Below are 24,600 nucleotides of genomic sequence, written 5' to 3'. Positions count from 1 at the left end.
CTGAGTGTCCAAACACACACCCAGCACAGAACTTGGGGGCCCAGAGCCTGTTGAGTCCTTGAGGTCTGCACAGCAGAGGGCAGCTCCCAGCCCACAGAAATTCTGGCACCCCACGACCTGGCATAACCCCCAGGTTCTCTCCAGGTAGAAGCATCCCCCACTCGCGGCACTTCTTCCACTCAAGTGTCCAGACCAGGGCAGTTCAAACAGTGCCCTCAACAATTTCATCAAGAGGAAAGCCATGCGGGGCTCTGTTTTCTCTTTGGCCAAATGATGTATCTCAAAACGAACAGGCTTGCTACACGGGGGTCACACAGCCTTGTTCGTTTTTTCTCAGAGAACACACTCCTCTGAGCAGATACACTCACTAGGCAACCCTTAATTCTTTCTTTTAAACTAAACGGGATAGATTCAGACCAGGAAGCCGGAGTCCCTGGGCTGCGCTCTGAGAATGTGCCGCTGGCAGGGACGCCATCCACGAGGGGACACGGCACAAGGCGGTGCCCGGGCGCCACCTACTGGGGAGTCTCCTTCAGTTCATCTGCTGCCTGAGCGGAGGGCGAGGAGGCTGAGAAGGAATTCCGGCACTTGGGAGAAAGGTTTGTTAGGCTAGGCCCCCACTTCAAACACCCTCACAGGCGAATGCATGGTTCTGAGACCAGAGAAGTCGTGTGTCTGGCCAGGCCTGAGGACAGCGGTCCTGGGGAGGGTGTGGGGTCCCAGGCTGAGTGGGGTAAAAATGTCCCCTCGGGTGGACTGTGGATACAGTTGATGTGCATACCACCTCCTCTGGGAAGCCCTCCTGCATTTCAGGGCAACTTTCCTTGAGAAAAGCAGACACTCCCACTGTGAGCCCATAGCTCTTCTTGACTTTCTCACTGTCGGGGAACTCTTGCTTTGTGCAGTGAACTTCTGTGGGCAGAGACACCCTTTTACCTATTTCTAGGCCCCTACTAGCTAGCACGGTGCTTGACTCTAAGAACATCTGATGAAAGCTTGCGGGCAAGCAGGAGGGCAGAAGGAAGGACAGAAAGAGCAGAGGGCCTGACCAATCACGTGTAATTCAATTTCTGTGCCTGATGCAGGAAGGACTCGAGAAATGTCTGATGGGTGAGTATGTGGTATCTGCACTTTTCATTGATCGTGGGAAACTGGTACCCAGACATGTAATCACCAACATCATTCAAACACCATCAAAGTGACTCAACAAATAGTTACTGACCATCTTTTCCATGCAGCAGAAAGATCCCAGGAACCCACAGGGACAGTAGGGGAAAAGCTGAACACATCAACCTTTCCCACAAGTGATTAGTGATCTAAAGAAACTATAGCAGGAGACACGATGGAAAGGTGATGAAGGAAGGGTGTGTCTCCTCTGGTCCAGGAGCAGGGGTGACATCTAGATGAGGCCTGGAAGGTGAGAACAAGCCTGAACAGCCACGAGTGTATTTGGGATGAGATTCCAGGTAGAGAGAAGAGTGGGAACAAGAAGGGTTCAGAGCAGGAAGGAGCTTGGGGTGTTGGAGGAATGGACAAAAGGGCCAGAGTGTGGCCAGAACACAGGTGAGCACTGTGGGAAGCCACACAAGCTCAGGCAGAATGGGGAGGTGGAGTGAGATCTGGCAGGGTGCTGCGGTCACAGCCAGGAGTTAGGGTTTTACACTGCACGCCAATCTGAAGCCCTCCCATGACTGATGTCTCTGAAAGCAGCCCCTGACGTGCAGAGTGAATAATGCCACAGTGAGCAGGCGGTGGGGACGGGCAAAACCAGGTGCCCAGAGTGGAGCAGAAAGGGGACAGAAGCCCTCTGGGAGAGACAGAACAAACGGTGGCCTGACCAGGGGGTACAGACAGAGAGAAGGGGGAGGGCTTGGAGCACATTTTGGAGCCAGATCCGACAGCATGTGAGGGGGGGATGGCATGGGGAGGCCACACCCACACCCGTTGAACTAAAAAGAACCCTGAGCATTTGCACTGAGTAGGTGTGGCTGGGCAGAAGAAATGAAGGAAAATGCACTGAGGTGTTCTGGTATAAGGATTATCCACAGTAATAAAACCAGGAGATGTGTGGGATGGGAGTCAGCCCTTGCATAACCGAAGATCTACACAAAGATAGATCACATTTGAACTCCGCATGAACGTTTTTTGGAATGATACAGAATCTCTTCACATGGTCCATTGCTCGTGCTAGATCAGGTGGATCTGGACAGGGGTTCTAATAGTACCCCCAACTTTTAAGCTCCTATTTAAACTGGTGTTTAATATGCACCGTCTCCTTAGCATTCCACATATATTTACATGTGCCTGTAGGAATGTCCACTTGATTCTTTAGGAAAGGGCTGCAGTACAAGAATGTTTCTATTTATTAGCACATCCACATGTTGATCCACGGATTCAATGACCTTCTGCAAGGGCCCATCTATTTGTGCAATAGCAAAAGGACAAAGAAAAACGAACTGCCCAGGTGGCCACAAGAACAAAGCAGCAGGATCAACATCGAGAGTGGGACAGTCAAGGGGTGACCCAAGGGAAAGGCTGGTGAGATCAGACAGACCTCGGGCTGTGGACAGTCGGTGCCTAGGACAGCAGCACTGAATCCCAGAGAGCATGGAAAGCTTCTGTCATCGGTTGGGAAGATGACATGGCTATCTGCACAATTTGGGCTCCTTCAAGGTGACAGAACAACAGAAATGGTTGGGGCATCTGAGTATTCTGATTTAGAAAATCTGACAGCTCAGGCTCGGCCAATGCGGCTTGCACCCCCCGCCCACTGGCCTGTGCTTCACAGTTCGGTTTAGGAAGTCTGCGTGGCTTAGGAGTGAACCCACACGGCTGCAACTGCCAGAGCGGCATGGCCAAAGCCAGGAGCCCATCTGCCCTGGCCACCAACCTCATGCTCCTGAGTTCCGAACAACTCCCTGCTTCCACTCTGCAGCTTGGGAGGGAGGGGCTGAGGCCACAGGGGAGGGGGCTAACTGGCCATCCACTGTTTGCACAGACCCCCAGGATGGAAGAGCCATAGGAGATGGTGGTGGTAGTGAGTTTGTTCCAACCCACCTGCAGGAAAGGGGAGGATCTACCATCCATTCTGTGTAGAAGGGACCAAAATGTCTGGTCATACTCCAGACCTGTGCTGTCCCATACGGTAGCTTCGAGTCACACGTGGCTCTGGAGCGCCTGAAATGTGGCTCGTCTACATGAGATGCTCTGAGAGTGTACAATACACATCAGATTTCAACAATTAAATTTTTTTTAACGTTTATTTATTTTTGAGACAGAGAGAGACAGAGCATGAACGGGGGAGGGGCAGAGAGAGAGGGAGACACAGAACCCAAAGCAGGCTCCAGGCTCTACGCGGTCAGCACAGAGCCCAATGCGGGGCTCGAACTCACAACCGTGAGATCATGACCTGAGCTGAAGTCGGCTGCTTAACTGACTGAGCCACCCAGGCGCCCCAATACACATCAGATTTCAAACACTAGCATGAAAAACAATGGAAAATAATACTTTAATAATTTTGTATGGATTATCTATGGAAACTATAAGATTTCAGATATATCGGGTTGACTAAAACATGTTCTTAAACTTAATTTCACCTGTTTCTCTTTTGCTTTTTTTAGATGTGGCCACTGGAAAATTTCAAATTCCATAAGAAGCTTCTGTTTGTGGCTTGCATTATATTTTTACTAGACAGTTCTAGTCTAGACAGATTCTAACTATAATCGTCCAAAGATGAACATGTTATTCATCCATGTGGCCTCCTGGTCACTGCCACCTTCCAACCGCTCTGTCTCCCATTTCCTAAAGATCCAACCAATGGAGCAGAATTCAGCACATGTGACTTGATCTGGGCTAGGGCTCCTGGTTCTGGAACTTTCTAGTCACCTTACCACTTTATCATTGGGGCCTCAGCTTCCTGTCTATCACATGGGGATATCTGCCTTCCCCACAGAGAACTGGAGCTCCTCAGCCTGGCACGTACAGTTATCTGCAGTCTGACTCCAGGCTGCCTTCTCTATACACCTGCCCAGGATTGTCCCCACAGACACCCTCCCTGTGAGCCTCTGGGCCTTTCCACAGCACCTACTCCTCAGTTTCCTATCAAATTAATTAATGATTGAAAGCTTTAACACATATAGAACACTTAATAGAACAATAATAGACATCAACAAATGTTAGAAAAACCCACTAAAACCCAACAACAACGATAACAAACACACAAGAATGCACTTTTTCCTAGGAGTGTCTATAGTTACTCACCCACCCAGAGTATACAATCTTATCCATCCTTTTAGATTTTTGAGTTCCTGGAGGCGGGACATGTCTTTGTAACCACCCCAAGCAGCTTGCTCGGGCCTAGAACTTAGTGGATGCCTGCAAACACCGAAGGAACGGCTGAGGGTTTCTCTCCGTCATTCCCACCTCCTGTCCCACCCACCACAACACCTAGTGGCTGATGCGATTGGCAAATTTTCTTACAGAATAGAAACCCTCTAGCATCCTTCCCCTTCTCCTGGGCTCACAGACCCAGAGCAAACAGCTTTTGGCAGATGTCAACATGGTCTCCGTGGAAAGGAGTCCTAAATTTTGCGTGCCCCAGGCTTCTCTGTGGAGCCCTGCCTGTGCTGTGGCTGCTGGAAAGGAGCCTTATTTGTGTTCTTTTGGTGGTTTGACCAGGTCCACATTCCAGGCCTCCTTGGGGAAGGAAATCAACTCAGTTGACCCTTTCGTCTAAAATGTAGGGGCAGATGGATCGCTAAAATCTCAGTAAAAATCGGGTCATGTTAAAGGCGGCACCTTCCCAATTTTATTCCCCTCAATGCCCTGTTGGGCAAGAGAAAAAGAGATATAGTCAGGGTTCCACGTTAAAAAAAAATCCACAAATATTTGGAAAATAAAGCACAAGAAAACTAAATCTAATGTTTATTTATTTTTGAAAGAGAGAGACGGAGAGAGAGAGAGAGAGCAGGAGAGGGGCAGAGAGAGAGGGAGACACAGAATATGAAGCAGGCTCCAGGCTCTGAGCTGTTAGCACAGAGCCCAACAAGGGGCATAAACCCACAAACCATGAGATCATGACCTGCGCCGAAGTCAGATGCTCAACCGATTTGAGCCCACCCAGGTGCCCCAAGAAAACTAAATCTAACAGCAACTCTGCTTTGAAAATATTTTTAACCTGAATGTTAAAGAGTGGTAAAGATCCAGAAAAAAACTTCCAGATGTCTAAGAACTACTCAAACAGCATTCCCCAAGGTCTAACTTGAGTCCGTCTTGCTGTGGTGTTGGCCCACTCCCCACCCAGAGGGACCTGAAGACAGACACAGCAGCCCCCACTGCCACACGGGACCCAGCACACCTGGCAGCAGGTAACATCTGTTGCATGAATGTCAGTCTATCAGAAATCACAAGGTGGTAGCAAGGATAGAGTGGCTGAGAAACACTTGGAGAAAGACCAAGGAGAGCCCAGTTATCAACAGAGAAGTATTATTTTAGCAGTTTTGCCAATTAAACCAAAGCAAGTCTGCTGAGTGAAGGCTCCTATATCTGAGCTGTTTTTGGAGACGCTTCATGATTCACACCCAACTCACACAAGATTAAAGAAAATACTGGATAAAATCAAGCCAAGCATTAAGTTCAAGGGGAAGATTTTATTGGACAAATTAGAAAAATATTGGTATTGTGCTTCAGAGAAACCCACTTCTTTCCTCTGGCTACAGGGGCAGAAACAGCCCCCGTGGCAGATGGAGAGGGAATCGGAGTTATTTTAAGTGAGCTTGCGCCATCCTCCTGTGCTGGCCACAACCCCACGCTCACACCCACCGTGCTAATCTGGCAGCCTTGGCCAGAATCACGGAGAATGAATAAGGATTCGATTATGTGGCTGGGCTGGGGAGAGACGAGTCTGTTCCCTGCCCCAGCTAGCCAGGGTGGCTGCTGGCAGCTGGCTGTCCTTGGCCATGCGGGAGCAGTCTGAGCAGGGCAGATGTATGGCCTGGTGCAGATACCAGGTTTCCAAGGCAAGCTCACAAGTTACGTTTTTCAGAAGGACCCAAAATAAGTGGCAACGAACAGTGGCTCTGTCCAGAGTCCCTACTTTGTGCTGAGTGGGCTGGTGCTTAGAGAGAAGGTGGGAGAAAGCTTTCTGCTTCCTTTGTTGGGGTAAACAAAACTGAGACGGACAGGTCACTTGTTCATGCCAGAGCCAGTGGCATCCCCTCCATGCAGATGGATGCCCAGCTAGCTTAGCTCTCATTCTGCACTTACCACAGCTCCTGGTATTATTTTTACTGCTACTTTAAAAACAAACAACAACCACGAACCTTAGCCTCCTCACCTGGTAGGGCTCACAGAGAACCTCATAGTAAGATTATTGTCTACCTGCCTTCCGGAGCTGGCCTTGAAAACAGAGTGTGTGTGTGTGTGTGTGTGTGTGTGTGTGTGTGTGTGTGTGCACGCGCGATCCCTCGCCAATGTTTCTCATGACAGTCTGAAGCAACTGAATAATCAAAAAGGGTCCTTTAGATCCTCCTAAGCATCCACCACCACCACATTCTCCCAATCTTTCTAGGAGCTGAGCACAGATCGGTAGAGCCCATATAATATGAATAGGATGTGGGTATAACCATCACTGTCCCCACCATGTCCCAGGGCCAGCTTTGTCACCCAAGGCTTTTGCATGCATTATCCCATTTACTCTGACAACAAAGCTGTGATACATACATTATGGTTATGGCACGATTACAAGAGAAGATGAAGCTCAGAGAGGCTGTGTGACTTAGTCCAAACCACACAGCTAGGATGTAGCAGGACAAGAGTCAAGGGGAACCTGAGAGTTGCTAAATTTGAGTTCCTCCCCCTTCACTGCCGTCTTTTGCCCAGGAAGAAAATGCAAAACTCGAGGCAGAGTCAACATCCACTAATCGATCACATTCAGATGGATGAGTTCAGATAATCCTCAACGGCTGGCATTACTCCAAACCTCTTCTAAGTATCCCAGGGCCTCAGGGTCAGAGATAGATAAATGGCTTGGCCATTCCTTATGTTCTCATCATGGATCAGTTGCAAAACCATTCATCTGGTTTGGATTTTCACAAGTGAGATGCTGGGGCATTTGCTTGGGCCATCCTGCTTATGGGAACTTGACCTTGGCTATCACTTCTGGTGAAACCATTCAATACAGTGTTTCAGCAGTGACAAGAACAGAAATGATTTGTATCTGTGAGCATTTGCACTGTCACGGGCTGATCAGTGCTGACTGGTTGCCCTGCGTTTCTAAGAGCGTTTTGGCTGCCTTCTCAGTGGCCACAGCTCTGGAAAGTGCATCAGATGTACTATTCGCAGGCAAACTGTTTGCTGCATGACCAGGGGATATAAAAGACCAGGAAGGCATTGTGAGTCAACTGTGCTTATGGGAGCTGCTCATTGCCATTGCTGCAGAGAGAGAGAAGTTACCTTGGTGACTTCTGACGTCTGGTTCCATTTCATCCCTTTTTAGAAAGCTGATAAATAGGAAGCCAATTCATTCACTGGCAGAGGATCCAGGTTTGATTGTTTTATTGACTCTGCCCCACTCCAATTGGAATAAAGAAGCACGAGGAGCCCATACTCAACCACAAACACATAACTCCTACCACCCCAACAGACAGCCCTGAGTGGCTTGGAAATGGGTAACGGGCAAAGCATTTTAGACTTAGCTATATTTTAAATATCCTTAAATTAGTAAGTTTCCCAATCAGACTTTTCAGTAATTCTGAGTTCCATTTGGAATTAGCTGACCAGTTAATCCTTTTCTGATAAAAAGTTTGTTGAAATCATATTTAATTACTGAACTTATTACCATAAATCCCATCTTAAAGCATGCATATGGGATCCACATGATATGGCCAGAACTCCATTAATACCAGGGAGATTAGAGCAAAGTTGGATGATGATGCCGTTCAAATATGAGCTCTTTCCAGACAATGATCCACGCGAGAAACAAACCGATCCCCGTGATGCTGCACTGACAAACATTTGCATGGCAGGCAGTGCCGCTATCTGCTGAGCACGATGAAAGAAAAAAAGGACGTGTGCAGTGGCTGGGTGCGAGCAAATGCATGTGTATTTTGCTGGAGAAAACCACCTACACCTTCTTATCTTTCAAAAGCAGAGTTTACAATACTGCCTTTTATGATTTTACATTTTTTGTAAAATTAGCTAAATACACTCAAACCCAAAGGGTTGCCCTTTCATCACGTTGCATCTGGTCCAGGGACAACGAACACACTCATTGCCACTGCCCCTCCAGAGTCCACAGGGGATACCGCCAATGGACTGGGGCCTCCCACCAGATGAGCCTGGCTGCCCTTCGGACTCCTCCTCAACACAATGCTCCAGGCAGCCTCTCCCCGGGGATTAGGGTGGACAACGACACCATGGGCTGTGCTGGATGAGGTCGGACCTCACTCACTTCAGAAAGAAAACGGTTCACACATCAGGTCACCAAACAATGCTACTGGATATGGCTTAGGCAGGGAATGGGAGAAAATCTCAACTGCTCCAATTAAACAAAAATGGTATTGTCGAATACCTTCAACACAGGAGGCACTGAGCTTAGGCCATGTGATTTGGGGGCAAATCCCACCGTAATGGATTTCTAGGGATCCTGGGTCTAATTTGTTGTGTCCAATGTAACGTGCAGTAAGTGCATCTGGTTGGAGTGAGAGGGAACATTTGTTATATAAAGGGATCCATTATGATGGGTTTTGGGCTGTCCAGAGTTAAAACTTTTTCCATGTGTTGGCAGGTGTGAAATAAATAAATAAATGCACTTATTTATCTATTTATTTATTTATATGTAAAAGAATGATCATAAATATATTTATCCCACATTACTAATGTATTATGCGTCAAAAAAAACTAGTTATAACCTATTAAAACAACCTTTAGGAGACCGTGCTATAAGTTAAACTTTTAAAGTAAACACCACTGCAAAGTGTCATCACTGTAGAACTGAAGAAAATCTTTTAAAATCATAAGAGGAGAAACACAGAAATAGGTACTTCTCTTACCAGTGGTCTGAGTTCTGGATGCGTCAGGATATATCCATTATTTGTGATCGCAAAGGCATAACCGTGAATCCCTAACTGTAAGAAGTGAGAAAGAAACCTTCATTAGCTGGCTCCCTGGTGAATTCACAAAGCATAAAGCAGCCCGGCATTTAGTAATTTACAGCTTAAACTTGGCATTCATAACCCTTATCAGCACAATATTTCATTAAAATGAATGCAAGGCGCTGATCCTTGACATTTGGTAGAAATGAAGACCTGTCACAGGATAAGCTCAGCAAATAGCACAATTTAAAATGTCATATCCTCATGTTGGCATCCAAAGGCCTTACTTTGATTTATTTAAAACAAAAATAACTCCTTTTTTTTTTTTTTTTTTTTTTGTACAGAAAGTAGCTGATGTTTCTGGTAGGACCCTCTGTCGAAGCAAACAGAGTTTTATCAGCCTGGGCGTCTTCCGCCTCTTGATAAGGAAAGGAAAGAGGAGGCCCCATCTGATGCACATCTCGACTTGCTACAAGTCAACACCCATGGGGCCACCTCGAGCATGCCCCGAGGGAGTCCTCTTCCATAAATCTTCAGGGAGAAAGTGTCCCCACCAGCCTATCCAGGAGCCTGCCAACTCCTTTTACATCCTTTCGTCTTTAAGTTTCGAGGCTGCCAAGCTTTTCCATGCATGCTTCCATCGACACAAAGCCTGGGTAATTTTCTATGCAGAGCCTCACTTAATTTATGTTTTCTGACCAAATGGGACTATGAGAAATAGTTTGAGAGCAATGAAATGTTTTATTAGCTTTAAAAAGTATGTAATCAAATTTAACACTGCACTTATTTAAATAATAATCCCGGCTTTTTGACAATATTTCTATTACACAGTTGACTGCACCCATTGGCTACAATAAATTTACCTACAAATCATTCATGTATTAAAATGGCCCCTGGCATAAAACCCGTACTGATCTCTCTCTCTGAAGAAAGAAAACGTAGCCCACTTTTGCCAGAGCAGTGAAAGGAGAGAGGAAAAAATATCCTCTATTTTTTTTTCCGACAAGTTATTTCATAGTTCTGAGCACTCATTGTTACCTTTCTCTCAAATTCTCTGCCGCTCACATTCTTGAATATGATACTATTAAACGATCCAGACAACACAGTTTACAAACCAGGAATGACCCTGTCTGCTTGTTAGCTTAACGTCAAGGTGATGTGGAATTAACTTCAGAGAATTTAACACCGACAATTAAAAGTTTCCCTTGCATTACATAAAGCAAATATGCACGTGGTAGTCAAGGGCAACAGACATTTTCTCCTGGAGTTACCTTGCACAGCAAGTCTTAATAAGATTCTACAAGACTTTAATGATAAAGTATATTTCATTATGCTGTGAAAGATAAACCAGAGATTTCCTACCCTTTGAGATGTATATTGTCCCTTTCATCTTGTCTCTTGGAAAAATGTCAGACACAGTCAACACTGCATTAATTACCATTATTATGTCTCAGTGTAATACAGACTGAAGGGGTCAAAAAGGACTCAGAGAGTTTGACTTTTTCCATTTAAAGGCAAAAGTGGTATTTGATGGGAAATTCAAATTCAAAATTCGACCAAACAAGTGGTATTTTATAGTCCACTAATACATTCAGTGCCTTCTAACGTACATTACTTTAGTTCTCGGTTTGCTTGTAAGAGGTGATACTCAGAAGAAGGCAGAACTCCTTGTATGTGCTCTCTTAACGCTCTTTACTTTTCTCGGATAGTATTAATCAAAATTACAATAATTATTTGTGAGGCTGATCGTAAGGAATCAAGACATCCGTCAAGCAAGACCTTTGATTATTTAACGCCTGCCTCCCTACCTGAATACAGGTTCCATGACGGCCAAGGTCAAACCATGTGGCCAAACTGGTGGTTGGGATGGAGGAATGAGGAGCAGGGAAAGGAGAAAGAGGAAAAGGAGAAAGCGGGAAACAATGAAGGGAACTGACTGGAGCACAGATCACACAGAGCCGACCTTCTCATCCAGGGCCCTCCCCCATCAACCAGCTGCTCTCTCTGCCTCCTCCTTGCCCGTGGGTGCCCACTTACCGGAATCTGCCTTTGCGGTGCCCATGCCTCCCACCGAGATGCCACCAGAACAGAACTCCCTTCTCTACCGTAGCCAGTGGCCTCCCGACTGCTGGCCTGCCCTAGAGAAAGCTCTCTTGAATCTTCCCAGTTGTAGGACCTGACCACACTCCCTCCCGACACTCTGTATTCCTCGCCCCATATACCCAGCTATCCTCCTTTTCATAGGATCCTCATCCTCTGTCCACCCTCAAGCACTCTTTTCCCCACAAGTTTCCAACCCCAGTACCCCTTGTCTGCTTTAGCTCTCTCCCCACTGGCAGATCCAAGTGTCCAACTGTGTGTTGGGCATCTCTACCTGGACATCCCCCAAGTACCTCGGAGTCACCCAGCCCAACACGGTGTTCTTTTCTGCTCCTCTCTGTGGGGGTACCACCCATCCACCTGGACTCCTAAGTTAGAAACTGGAGCATCAGCCTTAGACTTCTTTATTTCTTTCAGCCCCAACTTCTTGATCCAAGTAATCACTAATTTTTCTTGTAGAAATTACTCATATTCAGGGCTGCTTCCCTACCCCACCATCCACGTAGGTTTAATGTGACAGACTTCCACAATGGTCCTAACTGTTCTTCCTGCCTCAAACAGAGGCCCCAACAAAGCCATGCTCCAGACTGCTCAAAGTCAAAAGTAACGCCGACCCTGTAGCTCCCCTGTGTAAAACCCACTAAGGACCTCTTGGGGCCGGGCCCCTACCTAAGTACCCATCTCTACCTCCTTCTACTCATTGCCTCTTAGGGCGCATGGCACTGACAGTTTTCTCTTCCACCCACACCTTTGCTCGTACATGCCAGCTGTCCAGAGCACCTGTCCTTCCCATCTCCCCCAGCTAATGCTCACCCATGCTGTAAGCCCAGCATCAGGATCATGTCCTATAAGAAGTCTCTCCTGACTCTCCCTATTGTACCCTCCTTTCCATACCATGTTTCCATAAACCCTGAGAATCTTCCCATTACTTCCTTCATCCTAATGCATGAATATGGGACACCAGCTTTTTCTGCCTCTCAGCCCCTAGCTGGTTCTTTCTCTCCTCTGCCTTGTTCTAAAGGCAGTCCCCCGACCCCCATTATGATGGGCCCTTTGTGGGGATGGACCATCTCACTCATCCTGGACTTCTACAGCCCCTAGCATAACATCTGGCACATGGCAGGTGCTCGAGTTGAGGTTCACATGTATTTAAGACATTTAGCGCTTTACCGAAACATCTAGTTCATCTTTAAAGTTTGAACTAAAGTAGATAATAAAAATGAGCCGAAAAGGGGAAGCTGATGTGCCATGGCAGGTGCAGTTCAGTCCTTTGCAAGGCTGTACCTGAGAAAGTCTTCCTGACATTCAGAAACTATCTGGTGAAAATCCTTCTCAGGTGGGTGGCATGTGGCTATAACCTAATGGAGATGTAAGAAAAGAAATCCTAGGTAAGCCTCGAAACACATTCTGTGGATAAACTTCTCAGAAAACCAAAAGCTTATAGTTAAGACAATGTCCAAGCTTTGTTGCTGGCCACGCATCAGTATCCCGATGAAATCTCTAGTTTTTGTCTCCTCTGAAATAGAACTAGTCTTCCGGTCCGCTCTCATGTGCAGTCCCAGAGAGTAGCAGGAACGAGTCAGACACAAGGCCTTCCAGTACGTGGGGCTGCCAAAGGGCCCTCGTCCTGAAACATGCTCTCCTGGAGGCCAGGAGCCTCGTGGTTCAGCACCCCAGGGAGCGAGGTGCTTCCCTTCCAAGAGCACAGACTTTGGGCTAATGAAGTGAACCCAATTATAAAATGGCTCATTATGTTAACAGAGGCTGTGGTGTCTGGAAGTTATTGCTGGGGTGTCTGGAATTCTTAATAAAAATTACAGGAAGTCTGATTGCTTGTGGGAAAATCTATGAAGCTAAGGGAAAAGAAAGAATTCTATCTTCTGGGAAAACCCCAAGAGCCAAGAGCTGACTCATCTTTACAAGGTGTTAATCAGGAGGAAAAGGTGTGAGCCACACTCTGCTCCCTGGAGCTCTCCTCTCTTGGATGAGAGAAGCCTGTTCGGCTGTGGCTGTCCCTGGCTGACGTACCTCCTTTTCCCAAGGCTCTTTGTGGGAACCAGAGAAGGGACAACCTAGGTTAAGGCATGTCGTACCTGTGTCTCCCGTTCCCAGGGGTCAGGCTGGGAAATAGGAGTGAAATAGAAGTACCTGTATTTCAGGCCCTGTGGTTAATGTTCTGCAGCTGATCTTCCTCTAATCTATTGTTCTATTTCATTTCATTTATCTTTAATTAGCTGAGTTACGTTGAGAAAGTTATTGTAAGTATCCTCAACTAACAATGGGGCCAAGTGGTACCCACTTCAGGGAACCATAGTAAGGATTCAATGGGAATAGTGCATATAAAGCCCTTTCACCATACCAAACACAGTAAAAGGCTCAATGAATGTTTTATTGTCTTATTTTATTCCAACTATTATATTATTTTTAGTATTTTAACTATCATTTCAACTACTGCTATTATTACTGCCCTTTATTGTTCCTAATGGTTTTAGGGCAATGTGGCTAAAATCATGGCTTGCTAGCTGTGAGACTTGGCAAACTACTTAAGCTTTATGTGCCTCAGTTTCTTTAGCTATAAAAGGGGGGTAATGGCAAGGTCTACCTATTAGAAGGGAGATGATGCTATAAAGAGCTCAGCACATTGCCTGGTAGAGGAAACTGTGAGGAGAAATTGAGGCACAGGGTCATCATTATTACCTATTATGTTCATACTGTCTTGATTGTTGGGCATCTATCAAGCAGTGGCCCTGTACTTGAGTTTCTACATCTTCTCATATGAAATAAGAGATGTCAGGGGGCACCTGGGTGGCTTAGTCAGTTAAGCATCTGACTTCGGCTCAGGTCACGATCTCACGGTTTTGTGAGTTTGAGCCCTGTGTCAGGCTCTGCACTGGCAGCATGAAGCCTGCTTGGGATCCTGTCTCTCTCCCTTTCTCTGTCCCACTCCCACTCGTGCTTTTTCTGTCTGTCTCAAAGTAAATACATAAACCTTAAAAAATAAAAAAAAAGAGGTGTAAGAAATGTTTGCAAACATTCTGTAAAGGTGGGATGCCCTTCCTTAAACACTGAGCCATAAATTCTGGGCATCTGGGTTTTGGGGTTTCAATAAAAGTAAGGTCCACTATCTTTCAGCGCCTCAAATCCCTCCCTCATTCCTGTGGCTTTCTGTCTCTGGGGGAGCTACACAGTTTTCAACACTTGATTATGTGGGTTTCGATCAACCAGCTGTCCTATCATGCCTCTGGAAACCTAACTCCAACCATAAAAACTTTGGTGGTGGATGAAGCTGGTCGTCAGTGGTCCAGGGTGGCAGGAGGACAAAGGGCCTTTGTCATCTCAGTAAAGCCAAGCAGGAGTGTTCTTTTGCTAAGGAGGTCCCCTTTTGTGAGCCTGAACACCTGATTTTAGCTCAGAGTTCATTTCCTCTTGTTATGAAGGTGACTTTTTTTTTTTTTAACGTTTATTTATTTTTGAGACAGAGAGAGACAGAGCATGAATGGGGGAGGGGCAGAGAGAGAGGGAGACACAGAATCGGAAGCAGGCTCCAGGCTCTGAGCCATCAGCCCAGAGCCCGATGCGGGGCTCGAACTCACAGACCGCGAGATCGTGACCTGAGCCAAAGTCGGCCGCTTAACCGACTGAGCCACCCAGGCGCCCCTGAAGGTGACTTTCTAATTTTATGAGCTAAATGGCATCAGCATATGGGAACAGACATGACTTCCTTGTTCAAAGAAGTTTCCTCTTCTAGGAATGGAGCAGGTGCCAAGGACAAGACAGGAAGTGCTGGAAAGAGTCAGACCCTCCAGTCTGGGAGAGCACAGGAAATGGGCTTATGCATGGTAGCCATGGTGCTGGTGTCCATGCTGAGAGGAACCCAGAAGGCAGGAGTGAGGCAGGGGCGTCCATCGTCCCAGGCTGAAAAATCCCCATGGTCCTCACTCCTCAGCTGCCTGTCATCTTCCCATGCACGATTTTGCTTTCTTAAAAACAAAACAAAACCCAGAGTGTGGGTTATTTATTTTATGTGGCATGTAGAGCTGGTATGCAACTTACTAGGCCAGGATCACTAGTGAGAGCCAGCCCTTTCAAAATTTCTTCCATCATTCCAATTTATCAAAGAGAGTTGCCACTTAGTATATCTTTAACACTTGCCTTTCATACTACCTTAAAAGAGAAAGAACAGATCTCAAGTCCAGAACCCTATATTATCAAGCAATCATTTAATACTATTTTTTAATTAAAAAATTTTTTATAACATTTATTCATTTTTGAGGGACAGAGAGAGACAGAGCACAGGCAGAGGAGGGGTAGAGAGAGGAGACACAGAATCCGAAGGAGGTTCCAGGCTCTGAGCTGTCAGCACAGAGCCCAATGTGGGGCTCGAGCCCAAGAACCATGAGATCATGACCTGAGCCAAAGTCAGACACTCAACCGATTGAGCCACCCAGGGGCCCCTATTTTTTTTTTTACAATTCTTTAATATTGGCCAATGACACTTTGTTCTTTGCAAATGGTTAAATGGTATTTCCCTTTACAATTTACTTAAGTGAGGAAAGTTTTGAGTTGATGTACAAATGGACTGTTATGTAAATAATGGTGTAGATGGTATATGAACAAGGCAACAAATCATGAAGTATTACATGAATGGCTTAGATCTGCCTGAAGCGCATGGGTCTAGGAGTGACACAGACCTGGTTCAAATCACACTCACAACTTCCTGCTCAGGTGGCCCGAGCTCTGTGAACAGAAGCCCTATGAACACGAGTTTCCTTATGAGAAGAATGGATACAACAGCACTGCACTCATCTGAGGGGCATCTGGTGCCACGATGTGGGTAATGCACTTTGGACAGTGCTGAGTACTTGGCAAATGTTATCTGCTAATATTATACCATGAGACTCTCTGCCTGGTACCACAAATGGTGTTTTAAACAGCCATTTTATGCATATCTCACTTTGCATCCAACCCTCTGAGAGATGACATGATCATTTTGGCTGCAGTCATCTGCTCAGCTGATTTTCTGGGACAAGAGTTTACTGCGATGCCTGGTGACTGGCTGAGCCATTGGCTTGCTCTTATCCTGACCCTCTGTCAAAAGGTAAGGCTGTCCTTGTTGTCAACTGCCTACAGCACATGACCTCGTATCATAAACTTTTCCTCAGGTCTTTTAAAATTCTTGGAAAACCCCACTGTTAAAAGTGGCAGAGGATCCCAGAGTATGCTCAGCTCGTCATTCAGTTAAACCATCGTTTTGTTGGCATTCCATTTTAGCAAAGGTCCAATGGATGTGAAGCCCATAGTTGCTTGAACCTGGCACGGAAAAGATATGAACAGCACTATGCTGGCAGCATCCCACACGAAACAGGGCCAGGAGGCCAGGAGTCATTCCCATCACCTTGACCACTGTGTTACCATTGTTCCCAGTTAACAATAATGGTCAATGCTTCACGCAAGTCTATGAACAGGTTGTATTGTTATCACTGGACAGAAGAACTAAGGATTTGAGAGACATGTCCACCCAGAACTCCTCAGGGATGGTGCTGGGACCCCAGTGTATCTGCCTCCAGAGCACTAACCACTGCCTTCCTCCTACTGAGGTCCAAGAAGATCTCTGGGCCCCTCACAAGTGTGGCTAGGCTAGGAATGGACCCTAGTGAGAAGCTCAGCATGTCAGAAGAAGGTGGTAAGGAAGGGGGACTGTTAGCCAGTTAGCAATCTCAGACTCCTGGCCCAAAGGAGCTTGCCTCCCTCCATACTGGGGCAAAGGGAGCTCTTGTCAATCTACGAGTGGGCCAAAGTAGAGACAGGCAAGCCAGTCTGCTTGGTGCTGGGGAAGAGGGGACGGGTGTGGTTTCCATCCTCGTGCAGTTAGGGGAACTGTGTCAGTCCAAGGGACGCCTCTCAGGACTGGGGGTGGGGCCGTTCTCTGTCCCCTCCTGCACTCCCACACCTGTGCACACACCGAGATAGCTCTTGGGCAGTTCCAAACGCATGGCTGTGGTGGGGCTTGAGGGGACTTTCGTCTCAGCACCTTTACATTTGCTTCTCTGTAGAACTGCCGCCAGAGAACAAGTGAGCATTTTCTATATGGGGTTTAAGGACTGTCTGGGCCATCTTTTTCAAAGGTCATGTCAGTCCCTGGCTCACTTGTGTATCAGAAAAATATAATGATCACATCTCAACTTACGACTTCACACGTGACTGTTCAGGCTGGGGTCAGAGGAACTCATTAAGAAAATCAGCAAGTCCACTTAATGAAAAAGTACCCGTGTTGCTCAGTACCCATGCAGGAGGTTTAAGGACAGGGCAATGCCACTTGATAGTGGCAAGCAAAGGCTGAATTAGGAAAACACATTAGGAAGTGGGGTGTGGAGCCTGGCTGTATCGGAAACCAGGCCCCTGGTAGGTCTATTGCTCTGATTTCACTAACGTGCTGATTTAACCACAGCAATATACCTGGAGCAGCCAGGGAACATAAGCAACAGTTGGTGTCATCCTCAGGGACCCCGAGATGGCTACTGCCACTAGTCACCTTCTTGGTGACTGCCCGCCCTCTGCAATCAGCCCAGGTGGCAGTGCCGTCCACCAGCTTTGGGTGGGTGCTTGTGCCGTGCTGGCCTGCCCCAGACACAGCAGACTCTGGTTTGCAGATGGCTGGGAGGTCACTCTGGATAGAGCTGGGAGGCCTGTCATGGAGACAGGGGTAGGTCTAGCTGAGGGTGGCACTGTGATGGCCCATGAGAGGCCCTCTGTTCCCAAATGTAGAAGCACTAAGTAAACTGAAGAAATAGTGCCTGTAATAGAGTGCTGGGAAGTGCAGTGTGGGCCGGACAAAGGGGCAAGCATGGCCCGCACCCTCATCCCAATGCAGGGCTGGCCTCTCATGTGGAGTGGAGTTCTGGCATTTCCACCCCAATCCTGAGTCCCTTCCATCTGAGCTCCTTCTCCACTGCCCATGCCTTACAATGCTCTTATGCTGGTCTGCACTCCCAAAGCAGTGGCTCACCAAGGTTTGCTGTGTCCTCTTTGCTCCAAAATTACCTACTCCACTCCCTTAGTTACCCCCAGAGTCAAGAAAAAGAAACTTATAATTTTCTTAGTGCCATGGATTTTAATTTAGCATTAAGAGCATTAATTTGCATGTACACCATCGCCTTCCAGGATAGAGGGTATGCGTACGCAAAAGCGTCAGAGACCATTCTCCTTTGTGCCCCATTGGGTTCCTGCTAAGAAGTAACATATTTTAGAGGGGTCTCAGATTAGGGTGAGTTAGAACTGGTTTAGAGGACCATCAGAGATGTAGGACCCGTGTAGACCCATATAAACATATAGACTTCCATGGACCCACACAAACCTGGGTAGCATGTGTAGACCTAATCAGATCTGCGTGAACTGTTACTGTTCTTACCAAAAAAAAAAAAAAAAAAAAAAGCCTACCAGAAAGAGAGTAGAGGGGCCTCTTATTTCATGTTTCATTACCACTATGGCAGGTTGTGAAATTATCTTGGACACTTGGCCCTTGACTATGAATTAGGTGATGCATTACCTTGTATTTGGGGATGGTCTTCAGAAGCTCTTTCACTGGGACATCTGTGCCAACCACACCCAGAAGAATGCCCTTTGATCTCTGTTGGAAAGCAAACATTAAGCAATAACAACAATAGTAAGTTACTTTGGTAGAAGGAATAGAACCTAGTGAGAAGCCACACACCATAGATCACTGTCTAGTACCTTCTGTAAGCTTCTAGAAATCAAGGATTAACCCAGATCTCTACAAGGCCCCTCTTCTACCCGCCCCCCCCCACTCCATATTGCTAGACAAGAATGGTAGCTTCTCAGGCCAAACACTCATTACCATACTTCTCAACACACGCCTATACCAGGATGCCCTAATAGCCATCTCTTCTCGCTCCTGAAAATTCAAAATTAATGTGAAGTAGCACAAAAGTTTCAGCAACTAAGGACTGTGACCATTAACCAGTTTATTTTAGGGGAGCTTTCTACAGGAAAGACTTAGCATGTTAACCGCTTTCTCAATTTACACTGCCATCTGGTGCCCAGAGGAAAGAGATAATAACCCTCACATTTGTAGCTGTGTATTGGCACCAAGGACCAAGGTGAAGGAACAGGCCCCCAGGACGGGTCCTCGTTTCCAAAGTCAGTGTGATGCATTGAAACTGTCCAGGTCAGAAAGACCTTCTGGAAGAAGAGACACATTGCTACTGTCTATTCTTTCTCCCCAGTTCAAGTCCACCTGGAACCTCAGAATTTGACCCTTTCTAGAAATAGGGTGTCATTGCTCTGAGGTGAAATCATCCTGGATTTAGGATGAGCCCTGTATCCAGTGACCGGTGTCCTTATAAGAGGACAGAGAGACCCACGAGAGGAGGAGGTCACATGGAGATGTAGGCAGAACTTCCACAAGCAAAGGAATATCCAGGCGCTGGAAGGATCTTCCTTTAGAGCCTTCCAAGGAAACGTTGTCCTAGCGACGCCTTGTTTGGGGGCTTCTAGAATCCAGAATGATGAGAATAAATTTCTATTGTTATAAGCCACCCATTTGTGGCCCTCTGTTACCACAGCCCAAGGAAACCAACACGAGGCTGGTCACTATAAATCGGGGAGAGGTCATTCGATTCTCTCCGGGTTTTTCCTTCCTCTGGTCATTGTTCACTTAACTTCGGGAAAAGTGTTGCATCCTATAACATGACACCTGCCGGAATTCCTCTCATCTATTCTTGATTAAAAGTGAGGACAAATGATATATCCCCTATCCTTAACACAAATAAAGAAAGGTCACCAGGGCTTGAGTCAGAGGGTATCTGAGATAGCAACCCTCTTAGCATCAAGCAGGAGCACAGCCGCTGTACTCACGGTTTCGTTCTGCTTACTAAACACAGGCATGGCGACCGTGGTCATCAGGACGAGGCCCTGATCATCGGCAAGCTAGGTGGAGAGAAAAGCCAGTTACCTGGGAATGATCTGGAAACCACAGATGGCTGGAGGCCACGGCCCTCGACCGTCTCATCCTTTCCTGACCAGGGGCCACTGGGAATGGACCAGTGCCCACTCAAGCCAGTAGCCTAGAAGAGAATGTAACATCTCTCTACTCTGACTCAGAGATAAGGATCCCAGTCCATGGCTGCAGAAACAAAGTCAGTCGCCATCGATCAGTCCAGATATCTATTACCGTATTCAGCCATTTGGGTTCAAATAAAGCCTTGTTTGGATCATAGTGATTCATTTCATTTTATTACCACAGATTGATTTTATTCTTTTATACTGCAGACGTTTATGTGCAATATGTGCAATATGAATGCTTCTCCTTAATCTGAAAATTGAGGATCAGAAAACACGAGCATAAGGGTTTTATGAGTTGCCCCTGCTGGAAACAATGGAATCTGGAATCATTTATTCCCCCCAAGGTAGCCAAGTCAAGGCCCTTTGGTAGCTCTACACATCTCTGTGTGCCAGTCCCAGACAGAAAACAAAACAAAACCAAAACACAAAAATAACTTGATCATCTGATCTTTCAAATCACTGCTAAGAGGCTAACATTTCTCCTGAAATAACAACCCTTGAAATACGGCAAACGATACACTTCTGTGACCATCTGAAGTGCATACAAATGATTGAGACCCACCGTCACATCTGCTTTTCACATCATGTTGGGAGGCAGGCAGAAACCCTGACCCTGCCTTAATAACAGATGGGGAAACAGAGTCCTGGAACACAGTAGGCATTGGTCCAAAACGACCCTGGTTTTAATTCTCAGCTTTGAACCTTTATTAACTGTATTTGTTAAGCCTCCATGTCCTCATATGAAATAATGCCAATTATTCCCCAGCATTGTTGCCATGATGATAAAATGTGAAACTTCCCAGCATTGTACCTGGCATAAGGACATGCTCGAAGGATGCTGGTTTCTTTTCCCTGTCTGAAGGTCACATGGCTAGTAAGTAGCAGAGTCTAAAGTGAGATCAAGGCATGTGACAGTTCTGACAGGGACCAAAATTAGGATGGAAAAGTCTGGTGGGAGAAAGATCCCTTCTGGTTTCGCAGTCCATTCTAGCCTCAAATGAAGCAATCTGTGAACGAGAATCCACTATCTTCAGTTTACGGTGCTTTCTGATGTGTACTTCTCCACAGCTTAGTTCCGTAGAAAAATCAGGTATTATTCCCTCAATCTTCTTGGGAAGAGGCATTTTATGGAGAAGATTCTAAAATCTAGGGGTTCCCATGGGCTGAGGTCTCCATGGACTGGCTGGCCTTTGGAGAAAAGGTCATTAAACTCAGTACATCTTCCACCAGTCTTGTTCTTCCAATAGATTCCTTGAGCTATAGGGTCTCAGTACTTGCAGTGTGGTTCACAGAATATCAGCAGAATTAGTGTCTTAGAAATGAATAATCCTGAGCCCCACTCCAGACCCTCTGAATCTGAATCCTTATTTTGATAATTGGTATCCACATGAAAATTCAAGGAGCATTATTATAGGGCAATCCTTTTTACCATCAATACTCATGATAGCCAAAGAGAAGCCTGTAGGAGTAGAGAAGAGCTCCTAACAGAGACATATGGGGCCATGTTCTGGGTTTACATCTCCAAGGTGGGACCTGTATTCCTCCATTGCGAGATGAGGCAAGAATCTCATGTTCACTCAAGGACTAGGAATTCCTGGCGTGATGGTTAATTTTATGTGTCAACTTGGCTAGTCCACAGTGCCCATTGTTTTGGTCAAACACCAGTCTAAATGTTGCCATGAATACATTTTTTAGATGCGATTAAGCAAACTCTGATAAAGCAGATTACCCTTCATCCTGTGGGTATGTCTCATCCATCAGGTCAAGATCTTAGGAGAAAAAACAAGTCCCTCATGTAAGGAAGAATTCTGCTTGCCTACTACCTTCTGATGCAAGACTGCACCAGCCCCTCCTGCCAGAATCTCCAGCCTGCCAACCATCCTACAGATTTCAGATATGCCAGCCCCCACTATCGTGCAAGGAAATTCCTTACAATAAATCTCTCCCCCCCCCATACAGATGATATATATCCTACATATAGAAAAAATAACTATCTATCTATCTATCTATCTATCTATCTATCTATCTCCTATGGTTCTATTTCTCTGGAGACCCCTGACTGATACACATGGTAATCATGTAATCTATTATTTGGGGCAGCCTAATTTGGGTGTGAGAATAAGAAAACAAACTTACTACTATATCATAATATTATTAACTAAATAATATTGGCCATGAGATGGTAATGACAGTTTGTGAAAACATGGTTCCAACATCTTGCTAAAAATACTTAAAGTATCTACGACCACCACTGGGGGTATGGAAGGCCATTTTCAAAGGCAGAACCAACACACTATAAACATCTCTCTTAGAATCAGAGGTCTCCCATATTCCTCCTCCTTGATTAATCCTTAATGCTATACAGAAAACTGATTTGAGCTGATCCATAACCCTGGGCAACTTCCACTTTGCAATTCAAATCAAAATTTCAAGTGATGCCAACATGTATCATGGATGAAATCAAAACACACCATTGACAATAATGAGAAATGAAGCTTTTTCCTGCAACCAGTAAAAATCAGCTATAAATCACTGGTAATTGTTCTGGCACAAATACAAGACCGTGGGAAACTAACTTCAAAATATTAAGTCAGAATACAGTATCAGCGTCACTCAGAGGCTAATTCTAAAAGTAATTACGGCCTGTCATTACCTTAAAAAAAATCCCCATAATGTTGCATGTGAAAAACCATTCATTTTTTTTAACCAAACCCTGGTAAACAAAGGAAATGCAGTGATCTCAGTCTAGCCACTATCTGTGAGCATATGTACTCTCTCCCCGGTGTAGTTATGGCCCAGATTTGGACTGGCTTGGCCAGAACCCTAAACTGTAGTCTACTTGATGTATATAGCTCACTAGTGTGGCCATAAAGGCTGGCGGGGCCTGAAAATATCACATGCATGACACTAAGATGTTCCTCTGCACCCACCAGCTCCATCTCTCCAGTCTCCACAGATCTGGGGTCTGCGAATCTTAAACTGTCATGGAGAAGAAAGTTAATTTGTGCTGTGAGCACTTTATGATTGAAAGGTATTCTATAGTCCTGCCATAGGAAATAGCAGCCATTGGCAAACGCTTTTTGTCCAGACCACCAAGCAGGAGTTATGCAGCCAGCCACAGCCAGACACCCTCTGTCCCCACACACTAGGGGGTCCTTGCTTTTCTGTGGCCCCCTAACCTGTAGTGGCTGCTGAGGCAAGAGCTGCTTATGATTCATACACATGGCTTCCAAGAAAAATGCAGATGTAGAGTCAACATTCATTTTCCAAAGGGTAGGAACGGGAGAGAGAGGTCACCATGGTCCATCTGGGAAAAATCCCATTAACTCAAGTCCAAGTGGGAATCCTAAAATGAACTCCCATTCAATTACATTTGCCCAGGCTTTGAACGGGCCTCTGAAAAGCTTGGTTTTGGTGCTCTGTTGTATAATAAGTGTATATTATTCCATATCCTTCATTTCCTATGCTACATAATGGGGACCGTTCTGGTATCAAAGGAAATGATGAATAATAATACCGAACATCTGGTTTATAAAACACAAACTTGCTCAACAGATTGACTGCTTCCTGTCAGCTTCCCAAGTTAATCATACATGTGGGCTCGTATGAATATGCATTTGGATTCATGTGTGAGGTACATGTAGTGATGCCAGTCTTCTACGACTAATGCTTGATTAGTTTCCCACCAGTGGCACTAGCTGGCAGTGCAGACAAGTCTTGGGTATGGCCCCAGATAGAATAACCACCAGAGTTCTGGTCTATTGCTGTTGCTGCTGGTCTACTCATTGATTCCCTTGATAAACATTCCTTGAACATTGGCTTATGGGCCAAGTTCCATGCCATGTGCTGGAAGATACCTAGGCATGAGATAGAGGTCTTACTCTCCAGGGACCCTAAGTCTTCCAGAAGAGACAGAAAAGCAATGGGACAGTGGGAGAAGAGCTGGCTGAGGTGGCCACACTGGGTCTCACTGCATGAGCAGAGAAGCTATCTTCTTCAGGACTAGCCTGGACTGAAGTAAAAATGTCCACCATTTACTGATGTCTGTCAGGGTTTATGTGACAGATTCAGAATGCTTCCTGAAATTCAGTTTAACAAAACCAGGCACAAATCCCTGCTACATAGCAGTTTCATCCAGTTGCTTTGTAAGAATATGTATCAGTGGAAAAATGAAGGGGGAGACATTTTTCAAAACTGCCCAGTACTTTTTTTTTCTTTTTTTCCCCTCAAATACTACTCCCTTTCTTTAGAGAAGTCCTCTACATCCCTTCATCAACAAGGTTCTCTTGGCAACTAATGTCTCCCATCCCACATGTCACTGGGTATG

The 24,600-nt window shown here is 45.9% G+C and overlaps 1 protein-coding gene across 4 annotated transcripts in view; it reads right to left on the bottom strand.

The window, feature by feature from the left end:
* Positions 1–24,600, bottom strand: part of CACNA2D3 (calcium voltage-gated channel auxiliary subunit alpha2delta 3) — an 859,023-nt gene that overhangs the window by 199,141 nt on the left and 635,282 nt on the right. For 3 of the 4 annotated variants that reach the window (XM_053897956.1, XM_053897957.1, XM_053897959.1), the window contains 3 exons: positions 20,067–20,138; positions 18,739–18,819; positions 9,051–9,125 (listed from right to left, as the gene is read on the bottom strand). The exons of the other annotated variant lie outside the window; for it this stretch is intronic. In XM_053897956.1, coding sequence (XP_053753931.1) covers positions 9,051–9,125; positions 18,739–18,819; positions 20,067–20,138 — 228 coding nt within the window. The remainder of the gene's footprint in view (positions 1–9,050; positions 9,126–18,738; positions 18,820–20,066; positions 20,139–24,600) is intronic. 4 annotated transcript variants of the gene reach the window in all.

This window comes from Panthera pardus, unplaced genomic scaffold (genome assembly GCF_024362965.1).
Source record: "Panthera pardus isolate Hobbes unplaced genomic scaffold, ASM2436296v1 HiC_scaffold_8, whole genome shotgun sequence".
Taxonomy (NCBI): Eukaryota; Metazoa; Chordata; class Mammalia; order Carnivora; family Felidae; genus Panthera; species Panthera pardus.
Note: the sequence above shows the minus strand (reverse complement) of the source record. Positions and strands in the feature narration are given on the sequence as shown.